Genomic DNA, 13847 nt, shown 5'->3' on the forward strand with positions numbered 1-13847 from the left:
AAACTGAATATTTTCCGAGTAAAAAATTAAATATGAAAAAATGTGTAAAATTAATAGGACTCCCAAGTAGAAAAACAGGAATAATTCGCTTAATTTTTCACCGATTTTCATGAAAGTTGGATTAATAAACAGGGTTTTTTAATTTAGAAGAAAAAGTGTGTCTATAAAAAATTTGAAAAACTGAATATTTTCAGAGTGAAAAATTAAATATGAAAAAATGTGTAAAATTAATAAGACTCCCAAGTAGAAAAACAGGAATAATTCGTCCATTTCCCACCGATTTTCATAAAAGTTGTATAAATACGCAGAATTTTTAATTTAGAACAAAAAGTGTGTCTATAAGAAATTTGGAAAACTTAATATTTTCAGAGTAAAAATGTAAATATGAAAAAATGTGTAAAATTAATAAGTCTGCCAAGTAGAAAAACAGGAATAATTCCCTTAATTTTTCACCGATTTTCATGAAAGTTGGATTAATAAACAGGGTTTTTAATTTAGAAGAAAAAGTGTGTCTATAAAAAATTTGAAAAACTGAATATTTTCAGAGTGAAAAATTAAATATGAAAAAATGTGTAAAATTAATAAGACTCCCAAGTAGAAAAACAGGAATAATTCGTCAATTTCCCACCGATTTTCATAAAAGTTGTATAAATACGCAGAATTTTTAATTTAGAACAAAAAGTGTGTCTATAAGAAATTTGGAAAACTTAATATTTTCAGAGTAAAAATGTAAATATGAAAAAATGTGTAAAATTAATAAGACTCCCAAGTAGAAAAACAGGAATAATTCCTATTTTATAAATCTTTTGATTACAATGTTGATGCATTAGACTATTTGTTTACCATCCTTTAATTTTCAAAATGCAGCAAAAAATGGAAATGCAATTTGACTTACGTTGAGGAATATTACTGCTTGAAGATTGTTTAGGTACAGACATTATTAATTCTTGGCGGTTTGTTGGATTCACCAAACCTGTGCTTCAGAATAAATCCGCTAATGAAGTGTATTTTCTGGAACAAATAAAGGAAAAATTACACTTTTTAAAAATAGGTATAATTAAAGTAAAGTCTAATTTTGGAACATCCATGGTTTTCAGTTCAAATTTAGCATGACGTTTCGGTTGGGAAGTATCTCCAATCATTATTAAGTGTAAACTAATAACAAACTTTTTTACAGGCTTATATACTAGAGTTGCGTAACGTCTAGTAATGTGTGAAACGTATTAGATTTAGCACTGTCCTGACAGTAGGGGTCTCCAGATTTTAGGCATATCAACACTGGGATAACTGTAGATTCCTTGGTTTTGCGTGATATGAGTTGCTTTCAATTTACTTAAGAATTTGCTATGAGATAAGAAGTACTCTGGACTAACTGTTACGTAAACCAGCAAAAACTAATCTCTCCAAACAGTCACAGACTGCACTCAAATCTCTAAAACGGTCACCAGCATCAACAGGGACAAGGACAACGCAACATCAGAGAATCCCTTAACATCATCAGGAAAAGACACAGACAGGATTCAACACTCTTTGGACCCTTGGAAGTTTGTCTTCGTAACTCCTATTTTTAACTTAAAAAAAGATTATCAAAATGCTTCCAATGCTTCATGGAGTGGTACGTATAAGGTGTGGCTTCGATATGTAGATTACACATTTGTTATTTGGGACAAAAATTATAAAATACAAAAATTAAATCAAGCATTAAATGCACGATGGAATTGGAAACTTAGTCAGCACCTGCCTCTTATATTTTTTAAATAGAACAACAATGGAAATTAGTCTAAAACAAACCAACACACACAGGACAATAACACAATGAATTACAATTAATAATAATTTTAATTAATAAAAATACAATTAATGCTCAAGACTCTTACACCAAATCGGATTAAAAACCTGAAATCCACCAATGGTATTTTCCCTAAAATGTACTTACGGACAAATAAATTATCCCACTTAGACCTGTTGTTTTCGCGTTATATAACCGTTCAAAATATCTTTCTGAATTGTTACAGCATGCATTTGATAAAGATCAATATTACACACGTAACTCTATTGCTATCATATAAAAAAATATAAAATTATAAACTAATTTCATTAGATGTTATTCCTCTATTTACAAACATTCCAACTGACTCGCCATGGAAATTATTCCAAAAAGTGATCAGACATTCAACCACATTGTAATCTATGAAGAGAACAATTCTTTCAACTTCTAACTTTCACATTTGATAAAAATTATTTTAATTTTGATGGAAATTTTATATAAGATAAAAAAAGACATAAAATTTTATATTTATTATGACTACCGAGGTAACATTACCGGTAATTTTGGTAATATTACTGCAAGACCGGTAACATTGGTAATATTGGGGCTCTACTTGGCTTTAGTGGCGCAAGGACGAAAGACGATCGTGCCATACGCAACAATTTACCTGAAGCTGAAAATTTAGTTGCGACGGAGTTCATCCATGAAACTGCAAGGCGTCATCCAAAATATTCTTCAGAAGTAGGTCTTATTATAAAAGCACTTGCACAGTACAAAATTAGAGGTGGTAAATCTTCTTGCTAACGTTATTTCCAGCGAAAAATCTATGCCTGGGCATGTTTGGTGGGTAGGAATTTGCTCCAGTTCTAAAATAAGTAGATTGGCTGTAGACATTTTAAATTTACCATCGTCAACAGCCGCAACCGAAAGAACGTTTAGTACTTATGGATTTATTCATCGCCAAAAAAGAAACAGGCTTACCGTGGAAAGAGCCGGAAAACTAACCTATATTGCCCATAATTATAATTTACTAAACGAAGATCATTCAAGAAGAGAAAAAGCTACTGAGGATTTTGCAGAAGAAATTGAAAAAGAAGATCTCGTTTTCGAAATTATAGACTTGACTCACTTGACTGAATTAACCAAGGAGAAAGAAGAATCAGATGAAGAGATTGGGGATGATGAGGATGATTTACCATTATCCACTCTATTACGTAGTTCATTCTGACTCGTTTTTTTTGTGTTTCCTAATGTTTTTACAGTTTTGAATTAAAAAAACTAGTATTAGTTAAAAAGCTGTTTTTTTAATAAATTACCAATATTACAGTAATATTACCGATTTTTAAATTACCGTTAATTTTACATCTATAATTATGACAGATTTTCGGTCTATGTATGGGAAACTGTCTGTCACCAATATGTGCAGATATAATCACGTCAAAACTACACAAGAGAGGTTTATCAGATCTTAATTTTGAAGAATATATATTTATTCAATATATATTTGATTTTTTAGTAAATTTTTGGTTTTGGTATAGGTATTTCATAAACGGTAGAATATACGTATATTATGTACTATATTTTGTTTACACAAGGGAGAAAATTTCGGCATTTAAACAAATTGACACAAGATTTACATACTTATTTAATGAAACTGTTCTGAAAAATCACTGTTTCTCATCCATATTAGCCAATCTTATAACGCTGTTTTTAAACGAAATATTTGTATATAAAATTAAATAAACAGTGCTATTAAATTAAATATTTCATATATATTTTTTGCAAAAATATTGTTTTTCATCAACACAACCCTTAACCCCCCACCCACCCCAAAAATTTGCTCAGTAAGAAATTCTTTTGAAAAAATACTGTTTTTCATCTATATTATCCAATCTAATAACGCTGTTTTTATAATAAATATTTACATATAAAATTTAAATACACAGTGTAATTAAATTAAATATTTCATATAAATTTTTTTCAAAAATATTGTTTTTTCATTAACATAACCCTTAACCCTCCCACCCACCCCAAAAAATTGCCCAGTAAGAAATTCTTTTGAAAAATCACTATTTTTCGTTTATAGTATCCAATCTAATAGCACTATTTTGGTATAAAATATTAATATACATTTATATAATTATATCAATATTTTGGAAAAAAAATATTTTTGAAAACAATTTCTTACTGGTAGGTTGTGTGGGGTGGGTGGGGGGGGGTAAGAGTAGGGTTAATGAAAAACGGTTTTTTTGATCTAGGTTCAAAAATACAGTTTTTAAATTAAAACTATTGGTATATTTACCGACCGTATATGGTCAATGTATATTTATTATAATTTAAAATTGACAAAGGATTTGCATATCTAGTCTTTAAACTTGATCAGTACACCTCAAATATGTGATAAAATGACCCCAATATCCCACATATGCTGCTGTTTAGCATATGATATACTTTTCATATACCTATATATCGCATAGTGTACAATGGAATATCATACACAAAGAAATCTAGAAAAAAATAGGAAACGCATTTACAACAAACACAATAATTATACCAAATATAAGATATACAAATAAGAAAACTCAAGAATACAAATTTAACTTACAGGATTTAAAAAATAAAATTTATTTTAGAAAAATGGAGTGGTATACTTTTTTTTATTAAAAAATTGTGACAATAAATGTAAAGTTGGTAGAGTTCCTGGACACCAGGTATAATATACCATAATCTAAGTTTAAATAGATATCTTTATTATAAATTCCAAATCAATAATTATTTAACTATTAAAATAAAGGTTTATATTGGTTTTCTTTAAGTAAATATTCAACGTTTTGTTGATGGTAAGTATATTTCTTTAGAAGCTCATTCCATTTTGTAAACATCTTTAAATAGTATACAAGATACCATATTTGTATAGGGTCAATTGTCCAGTTATTAACCAGTTAAGAAAAACTTTGAGAAATAGATATTTAATGTATTTTCACTTTACCATTTTATACAAGTTTAGTAATTTTTCTCAGCTTTTTGCACTATTAGGATTCATGCTAAGTAAAAAAAAATCGGTCTTGCTTTGTAAAGTGAAAAGAAAAAAATAATAGATTGAAAAAACCCACAATTTCGAGTAATTGACCAATTGATGCTAATACTTGACCACTATATTTTCCAGTAATTGACCATTCTTTTATTGAATAATTATTGAACAAATTCATACAAGCCAAACGGAACTTGCAATAAAACACAAGACAAATTTCGAAGATTTTTATTAAAGGTTATTATAAATAATTAAGTTTTGTTTTAAACAGAAATAGGTTTAGAAAACTTATATTTAATTCTATCCCCAGTACCAATTAGTTCTGCGGTTTCCAATACACATACTATTTGAGACTTATTAATAGCACTCACATCATTTTCAATAACAGAAAAAACAGTCTTACAATCCCCAAAAGGCCTGAACCTCTATTCCTTCTTCACTAAAAAAGTTCTGTATTATACAAACATATGTTTTCTTGTTTCCAGGAAAAGCAGCAATAATAAATTCTCCTTTTCTTCTTAGGTCATTGAGGTCTTTTGGCAAATCCTCATTACTTGAACCCGAAGAACTCCATTCTTCATTTTCACTTTCTGAATCTGAGCTTATCTTTTTAATTTTTTTTTGGTTGTGGTGGTGCTTTTACTGCCTTTTCTTCTTTTTTTCTTTTTCTTATAAGTGCTCTTTGTGTCTTTGCTTCCTCCTTTTCTCTTTTAATTTTTTCCTTTTCTTCATGAAATGAAATCCATTTTTTCGCAGCATATGGCAACCTTTCTCTATATTTTGTTTTAGCCATGGACTCATTTTTTTCAGGAGTTTCCTCGGGCCATAAAATATAATCTAAAAAAAGCCGAACTAATATTTCGTGAATCGACATCAATAGTACCGCTTAAATCTGAACCTAAAACAGGACTTTGAGGTTTTACCAGAGACAAGTTGTTAGGCGTTTGAAGAACTAGGCTGAGAAGGAGAGAAATAACAGGATGACTCCTTATATCCATCAATGAATCAGTGGTTAAACATGGTTGTGGACCCATTTTTCTTGCACCAGAAATGTTGTTATATTCTAAAGTTTATTTATAATTGTGGAATGGGGCACTTTATATTTTCTTCCCGCCTCACGTACACCACATATTTTTAGTTTTACATCAGATATAGCTTTAGTTAGGTCTTCCTCGCTATATTTGAAAAAGACCTTTTTTGACTTGGCAGCCATGTTCTGGAAAAAAAAATATATGTTGGCGTTTTCTATCAAGTGATATGAATCACTATTTGTTGACCACTATAGAAAAGTGGTTAAATACTGGAAATCATCAACAAAAAGACATGTTTTTAATAGCAATGTATTTCTATAAAAATCTTTTATTTTTTAAATAGGGAAGCAATGAATTGCCTTATTTTACATAAAATTCCAGTTTTTGACCACTTGGTCAACAAAGTATTTTTAAAAAGCAGTAGTTGACCAGTCTTTTTTTCTATATTTAATAATAATAAAAAATAAAACTATACACATAGAGCTAATCACTAATCTTTACTGAGCATGTTAATACTAAAAATCTTTTTACACCTAGCGTGATGGCGAAGATATGAAGAGATTTTAAGGTCAGAGTCTACTTACCTTGCTTCTTATTTAAGTCAGAAAATCCACACGCGCGAAACACCCTTACTTTTTAAAATTATAAACACACTAGAAACTGGTCACTGCTAGAAAATTGCGGCTGGCAATAAGAGTTGTATGATTGGCCGTCCAATTAGACCAATCAAAGTGGATAAAAAGAACGGCGTTTTCTTATTTTAGGCGGTAAATTATAAAAATGGTCAAGCACTGGCTTCTGGTCAATTACTGGCAATTAACCCTACTATTAAGAACAAAATTTCAGCCAGAAACCAACGTTTTCTGAAAGATTACTCAATTATAAGTCAATGCATAACAACTTGAAACACAGCTTTCAAACAATCACACCCAAATTTTTACAACAAAAATATAAATAACATCAAAACCTTACTTATAAAAAATAGCTACCCTGTAAAACTAATTAATAGAATACTCAAACAAGAACCAGCCACCGATAACAACTTAATAATCAACTTTTCAAAATTGCCACCAAATGCGAAATAACAGTAAAACAACTATGCAGTAGACAAAAGTGGTCTATAGTCTATAGGTCAAACAGGTTGTTATTTAAAAACTAAGATAACCAAACATAAAAGAAGCATTAAACCTGAAATACTATTAACAGTTCTGGAAGAACATGCCGACGCAGTAATACTTCAAATTAGTTTTGAAAAGGTTATGATCATCAATATCCAAAATAACCATAGGAAAACACTAATCTCTGAAATGATAAACATGAAAAGGGCACTGACAACTTAAGCACATCTTATGCAAATCTTTTTAATCTAATAAAACTAAAAATTAAATTGGAATGTTCTTCAAATACATCCTGTATAAACATTTTATCGCATACACTAATATATTACTTATCTTGAAATATTTATAACAATAATTAAAAAAATAAAGTTTATATTATCTAAACGCTTCAACCATTCACAGCTAAAATACTATTTATAATTTTTGTTGCTTGATATCCCGAAAAACTAATAATACAGGTAGAACCATCAATAAAATACAGCTATGTTCCACTTTTTACAGTCTAACAAAAAACATTTAATTTTCAACTTGAATTATAATTCTTAAATTTTAATGTTGATTTTCATCTCTGTGTTTAGATGTATTTAAGTAAATGAAATAGACATTGAATAATATAAGAGTTTAGTTTTAATGTATTTTAATATTGTTTTTGACCACTATATTCAAATTCAAATAGTTTATTGTTCAACAGGAAAATTCCCAATTACAAGACAATCGAAATAATCAAAATTAAAACAGTACAAGTTATAAGCACCTTAAATAAGTAGTACAAAACAATTATATAAAAAAAATAATATAAGATCCAATATAGAGTGACAAAATTTAAAATTTAAAACAATAGCATAATTGTAAGAATATAAGACACACTAACCAAATGATAGTTGACAAATAGTTGAATGTATTCAGCAGGTACTCCTGTTCCACACCTCTTACTGGATATACTCCATCCAACTTAACAGAAAGTAACTTTAAGAATCTGCGCTGTACATATTCCAGTCTGTTAACATGAACATCATAGATGGGGAACCACAACATAGAGCCATACATTAATTTAGACTTTACTAATAAATTGTACAATACAGTCAAGCTGGATATATTCTTAAATTGAGAAGTGGACCTTACTATAAACCCGAGGGATTTTAAGGCTGAACCAGTGACCTGTGCTACATGCTGGTTGAATGTGAGCCTCTTATCTACTTCAATGCCCAAATCCTTCACTGAAGAACAGTCTAGCAACTGAGAACCATATATTTTATTTTATACGGGTATAAAATCTCTTCATGAAGAATGGAAATTGTCATTTTTTTACATTTGTCACAGTTTAGTGGTAGTTTATTTCTTTCACACCATTCAAAGACCCTATTCATGTCCTCTTGCAGCTTCAGGCAGTCCAGCATAGTACGAATGATACAAAACAACTTCAGATCATTAGCGAATAAAAGACTCTCTACACAATCAACTAAATCATTAATAAATAGATCGAACAGCATTGGGACGAGGTTACTGCCTTGGGGCGCACCACTCTAAGCCACGTAATACTCAGAACCAAAACCATTAAATTCAACATACTGAAGCCTGCCAGTCAGATATGAGATGAAGAACTCCGCCAGACAAGGATGAAATCCAGCCAAAGCCAGCCGATCAAAAGCCTTCGAGAAGTCTGTGTACAGCACATCCAACTGGCTTTTCTGATTTATAGCTAGATATGCTGTTTCCAAGAAACAAGCCATATTAGTGACAGTAGATCTTTTCTGAAAGAAACCATGCTGCTTTTCTGTAATTATGTGCTTAATTTGAGGAGACAATTTATCGTGCACACATATCTCAAAGGCCTTCGAAAAATTAGAGAGCATTGACACCGGTCTGTAGTTCTCTATTCTGCCATGGTCGCCACTCTTAAACACTGGACATATTTTAGCCTTTTTCCACTCTTCCGGAAATGTATTGGTCTTGAGTGAGAAGTTGAAGATTTGTAAGAGTGGTACAGCCAGGGCCGTTGCACAGTCACGCAAAAGAAATGAAGGTATTTGGTCAGGACCCGCAGTTTCTTTGTTTTTTAACTTCTGTAAAGCTTTTCTTACATCTGCCTCAACAAAAGATTGGACCAAAATCTTGTCTGAACCATATGTACCAGATTCTTTGGGCTGAGCAATAGAGGACTCAACATAAACACTCCTGAAAAAATCAGAAAAAGCATTTACAATACTTTTAGGACCCACAACAGTGGTATCTTTATAGCTCATAGAACCTGGAATGCGAGAGTTGTTTCGTTTAAGGTGAATGAACCTCCAGAATTGCTTTGGATCACTCCGAATAGCTGACTCAGTCCTGGATATATACTCGTGATAAGCAAGATCCATTTTTATTTTTACTACCCTCCTAGCAGCTCTAAAATCCTCATAAGCAGCAGAGCACCGTGTATGAAGCCATCTCCTATGTAGCCTAGACTTTAATTTTAATAATTTCCTAATTTCATCAGTGTACCACACAGGATATGAGTATTTACTGATAGAGGGTCGAAAACGAGGAACTGCTAGACAAAAAATTTCATGGATTTTATCATAAAGGTTTTAATTGCCTCATTAACATCTGACTGGGTGTATATAAAAGTCCAATCCACATCAGAGATAAGCTGGTAAAGATAGGGAAAATTAGCCCTCCGAAAATTATGCTTAGGACTCACATTGTTGGAGGGGAAATCTGTAACACTCTCGAATTTGACAAGATTCAACGAGATATTAATAGCAGGGTGATATGCATCTTCAGTGACAAGGGGTTGGTCGTCCCTATCCACAGAACATTGGAAGTTGGAGAGAACTAGATCAAGCAAATTATTGTTGCAGTCAAGGGCATTGTTAAATTGAGAGAGATTCAAAAACGCCATAAAATCCCTAAGGCCAGCAAGTTTAGTGTTACAATCATAAACATTATCCTGTATAAACCTCATATTAAAATCCCCCAACAACAAAATATTTTGGTTCTGAATTGCCCTAAAAGAGGAAAGATAATCAAAGAGAGACAAGTAATTTTCTAAAGCCGAGTTAAGTGGTATATATATAACAAAAATATAAACACTTGTCTTGTTTACATAGATGGCAGTATGACCTCCAAGTCCTTCAAATCAACCCTGACAGATGCCAAGTCATGTCTAACGCAACAAGAACTCCACCTCGTCTTTTGACTCCAAGAGCCTCGAGATTTCGGTCCTTACGATACACTAAATAATTATTTTCAAAAAGTTCCCGATCCCGTACACCATCCTGAATCCAAGTCTCAGATACACATATAAGTTGATAATCGCCACCGGACACTGACTTGTAGAATTCGTGTGTTTTGCTATTAAGTCCCCGAACATTCTGGTAAATTGCAGAGATATCCCCGTTGGACAAGGCTATTGGTTTTTTTGTTTACGATTGTTATCCAAGGACACAATCTTTTGGGATCCACTGGAGTAGACAATTCTCAGACCTGACTCACCAGCCTCCGTACGCCTCTGAAGTTCTGCCTTCAAATTTCGATACTCCTGTTGTTGCCTCGGTGTTTTATCCATACTTAGAGACAGGTGTTTCAAATTAGTACTTTTTTTGAGTCTGACGGCGTTAGCAATCACCATTTGAGGGAGCTCTGGAGAGTGACATATCACTCTAATTGGCCTGATTTTATTGTCAACCTGCCTCCCCATTCGGTAAACCCTAAAATCATCTTCAGAAATGTTAGAGTCCACACACTCCCTGATCACTGATGTAACTGCCTGCTTAATATCTTTTGTTGATTTGGGGCAATTAAATAACATGAAATTCCTTTTTCTGCCTTCCCGTTCATGGTGCTCTACAATAAATTGTTCAATATCAACACTACTGTTAGACACAGTGGGATTGGAATTCGTCTCAATACCGCAGTTCACAACAGTCTTCTCCAGTTCATGCTCCAAAGAAGTAACCCTTTTAGAAAGCAGTTCATTATTTACCTTTAAGAGTATTAATAATTAATACTCTTAAAGGATATTAATAATTAATATCCAAGCGCAGGAGGAGCAGACTTGCAAAATGCGGTTTGTCCAAAATTGTAAAAAAAACTGGTGCTACGAATCGGTCTTACTTACCGACTTTTACCAAAAAAATTGAAAATTTTAGGATAAGTAAATACTAGAATGGCAGATTAAAAGAAGCAAAAGTAACTTTGGTATTTTAGAAAAACGTATGGACAAAATGCTATTTGCATATCTATAGTGGACAAAATGCCTTTTGATTGTCATTTGGAAACGCTTTTTGGGTAAAATTACCACCAAAAAATGAAGAATTTTCTTTAAGCAGTATTTTTATTTTCTAACAAATTCAAATGAAATTAACATCTTCCGTATCGTTACAGTCACGGTCCTCACTTTTTTCAACATTGGTTTCAAGCTCACACTGGCCTTCTAAAATTGGAACTAACCATTCCAATTCTGGATCCTGATTCCAGTTTTCTCCAAATAATGATCCCAATAATTTTTTTAAACTATCTACTTTTTTCCCTTTATTATATGACCCAAACCTAATTCCTGTAGTTCTATTTGATTGAATCTTGCTCGTGGTTTTAGGAGTGATTGAAACTTTTTTGTCTCATCTGAATTGCGATATAGTAACTCAGTTTTCAGCAAAATATTATGGGTGGAACTTTTTTTCTTTAACAAAAGTCTTCGACAAGAATCAATGCCAGTCACTTTTTTCAGATGCAGCAAAAGTTTTTTTGTGTCAAGTAAATGCCAGTCAGTTCCACCACTTTGCTGTAGATATCCCAATATTGATCTGGAGTTTTATAATACTATGAGACCTTAAGCTTTTTTCAATGCATCCAAAGATCCGATCGGCGGGGAGATAAGAGTGACCTCTAATTGGAAATATAATTTCTATGTCCCTAATCCGCTCACATGAAAACGTTTAAAGCCAAAACATTAAAGCATGCACAACATGATTATTTTTATTTTGTCCACACCCATCTGCAAAAAAACGGATTGTCGTCGCATTGTCTGGAAATGTAAGTTTTTTCAAAAAATCGATAAGAGCGGAAGATATCTCAGTCGTCCCTCTACCTGCTTGGTGCTCCATCCACGTATAGAATACTGGGTCTTTACAATTAAGTTTGGTAATGCAAAAAAAGTATAATGACAACTGTTGGGCCTAAAATGCCTCCTGAATAGGGACCTTGGGTAATACCTGAACTTGTTGCAGATCAAAGCAATATGAAATGGTATTGGGATCTTCAACTTTCATTAATTTATGAAATTGTGATGCACGGAATTTATGCACTTTTAGTTCAGGAGATAACTTTTCTTTTTGTGTAGCAATTTGAGACATAACAATAATTCTGGTTTGTGGGACTCCCAAATCCTATATTAAATTATTTACTAAACACCCGGCTGAAATATTTGTAATTTACTTTCAGATTGTTTGGTGCTTGTTATATAATTGCCAAAGTATAAAAATGTTGTATTCTGATGATACATAAATCCGTCGAGACTTTTTTCTTCCATAGTGGCTTTCCTTTCCTTGTAACTGACTAATAAAAGATCTTACAGCATTCAGTTTATCCACAAACTTAAAAGTGCGTCTATCCCCTCCCCTTTTTTCTGTTAAAACTGTTTCCCCACTTTGCACTTTCCTGCAAATGGTATTCACCCTCCTCTAACCAACATTGAAAACAGCCATTACAAACTTCTGACAAACCTGCAATTTTTGTTGCTTAACGAAAACCTAAAAAAATTTGGTGAAACATTCAAACTAAAAAAATATTAATTTTTAATAGGTAAAAATAAAATCAAATCCATATTTTTTTTAAATAAAAATAAATGTATATAACAGTGTGGGGATTTGAGCACTTTTAGTTTAACTTACTCAATATTTTACTGCAAAAGAGTGAGGTTTTCCATCAGCCTTACAACACTTTTTTCGTTTAGGTATATTTAAAGTAATATAACTGGCTAAAATTCCATCTTGAACGGTTTTATTGGATTTTCTATTAAAAACTTCCAGAAGTTTAATTACATCTTCTCAACTCACTTGCTGACATTTAAATTTGAATTATTTTTATGGTTGCAAGCTATATCAAAGTGCTCTAAATCGAGATCATGGTTTGAATACCTTAAAATAGTATAAAGTCGTAACAAAAAGAAATAAGTATTAAAAAATAAATGTTTTTTTCTTTCCCTAGTTGTTAAATTAATTTGTCGCTTTCGGCTACCCCGGTCACTATCACCAACAATGTGCTCACCATCTACAGATTCCATTGTGATTTAAACTTCACGAAAAAGTTATGAAACAAACACAAAATACTTGTACATAAACTAAAACCACACCGACAGAAATTAGGTTATGAAACAAACATGTTTACACCTGGACCAAACGCGATTTGTTTGTCTTGTAGACAAAATACTTTTTGTTTGTCCAAAGGTGATGGACTAAATGCATTTTTCGCAATATATTTTAAATGGTACAAAATTCGATTTGAGCATCCAAAGTGATGTGAAATGATAGAAATTTGGTTAAATAATGTTGCGCCACCTTTAGTTCAAAATGTGAAAATTTGGACAAACTGCGTTTTGCAACACTCTGCTCCTATTGTCGCCTTTTCTAACTTAAGCCTAAAAAGTTAAAAATACATATTTTATGCTAACTAGTTTTTGTATTTCTAGTTTTAGTTTACTAATTGTAATCTTACTTTGTAAACAATATTTTAAGCATACCTATTTTGGCTTTCACTACTTTGCAACAGGAGAACACCTATTAAAACTATGCAGCATTCTCTCAATTTAATGAACGTACAGCAAAGAACAACATATTAATTATTATAGTGTACTCTGTAATATTTTTTAATGTATGCATAACTGAATCAATAAAGTTTAACTATGAAAATGGTTTCTT

The 13847-nt window shown here is 31.8% G+C and overlaps 2 protein-coding genes across 4 annotated transcripts in view; one reads left to right on the forward strand and one right to left on the reverse strand.

Annotated features, from left to right (window-relative positions):
* Positions 1-13847, forward strand: part of LOC126747986 (E3 ubiquitin-protein ligase siah-1-like) — a 149676-nt gene that overhangs the window by 18505 nt on the left and 117324 nt on the right. The gene's annotated exons all lie outside the window — the stretch shown is intronic.
* Positions 1-13847, reverse strand: part of LOC126747987 (uncharacterized) — a 56266-nt gene that overhangs the window by 4127 nt on the left and 38292 nt on the right. For 2 of the 3 annotated variants that reach the window (XM_050456978.1, XM_050456976.1), the window contains exon 2: positions 896-1011. In XM_050456978.1, coding sequence (XP_050312935.1) covers positions 896-938 — 43 coding nt within the window. In that variant the 5' untranslated portion in view covers positions 939-1011. Of the gene's footprint in view, positions 1-895; positions 1012-13669; positions 13691-13847 lie in introns of those variants that run through there. The other variant, XM_050456977.1, reaches the window with a different exon arrangement.

This window comes from Anthonomus grandis, chromosome 20 (genome assembly GCF_022605725.1).
Source record: "Anthonomus grandis grandis chromosome 20, icAntGran1.3, whole genome shotgun sequence".
Lineage (NCBI taxonomy): Eukaryota > Metazoa > Arthropoda > Insecta > Coleoptera > Curculionidae > Anthonomus > Anthonomus grandis.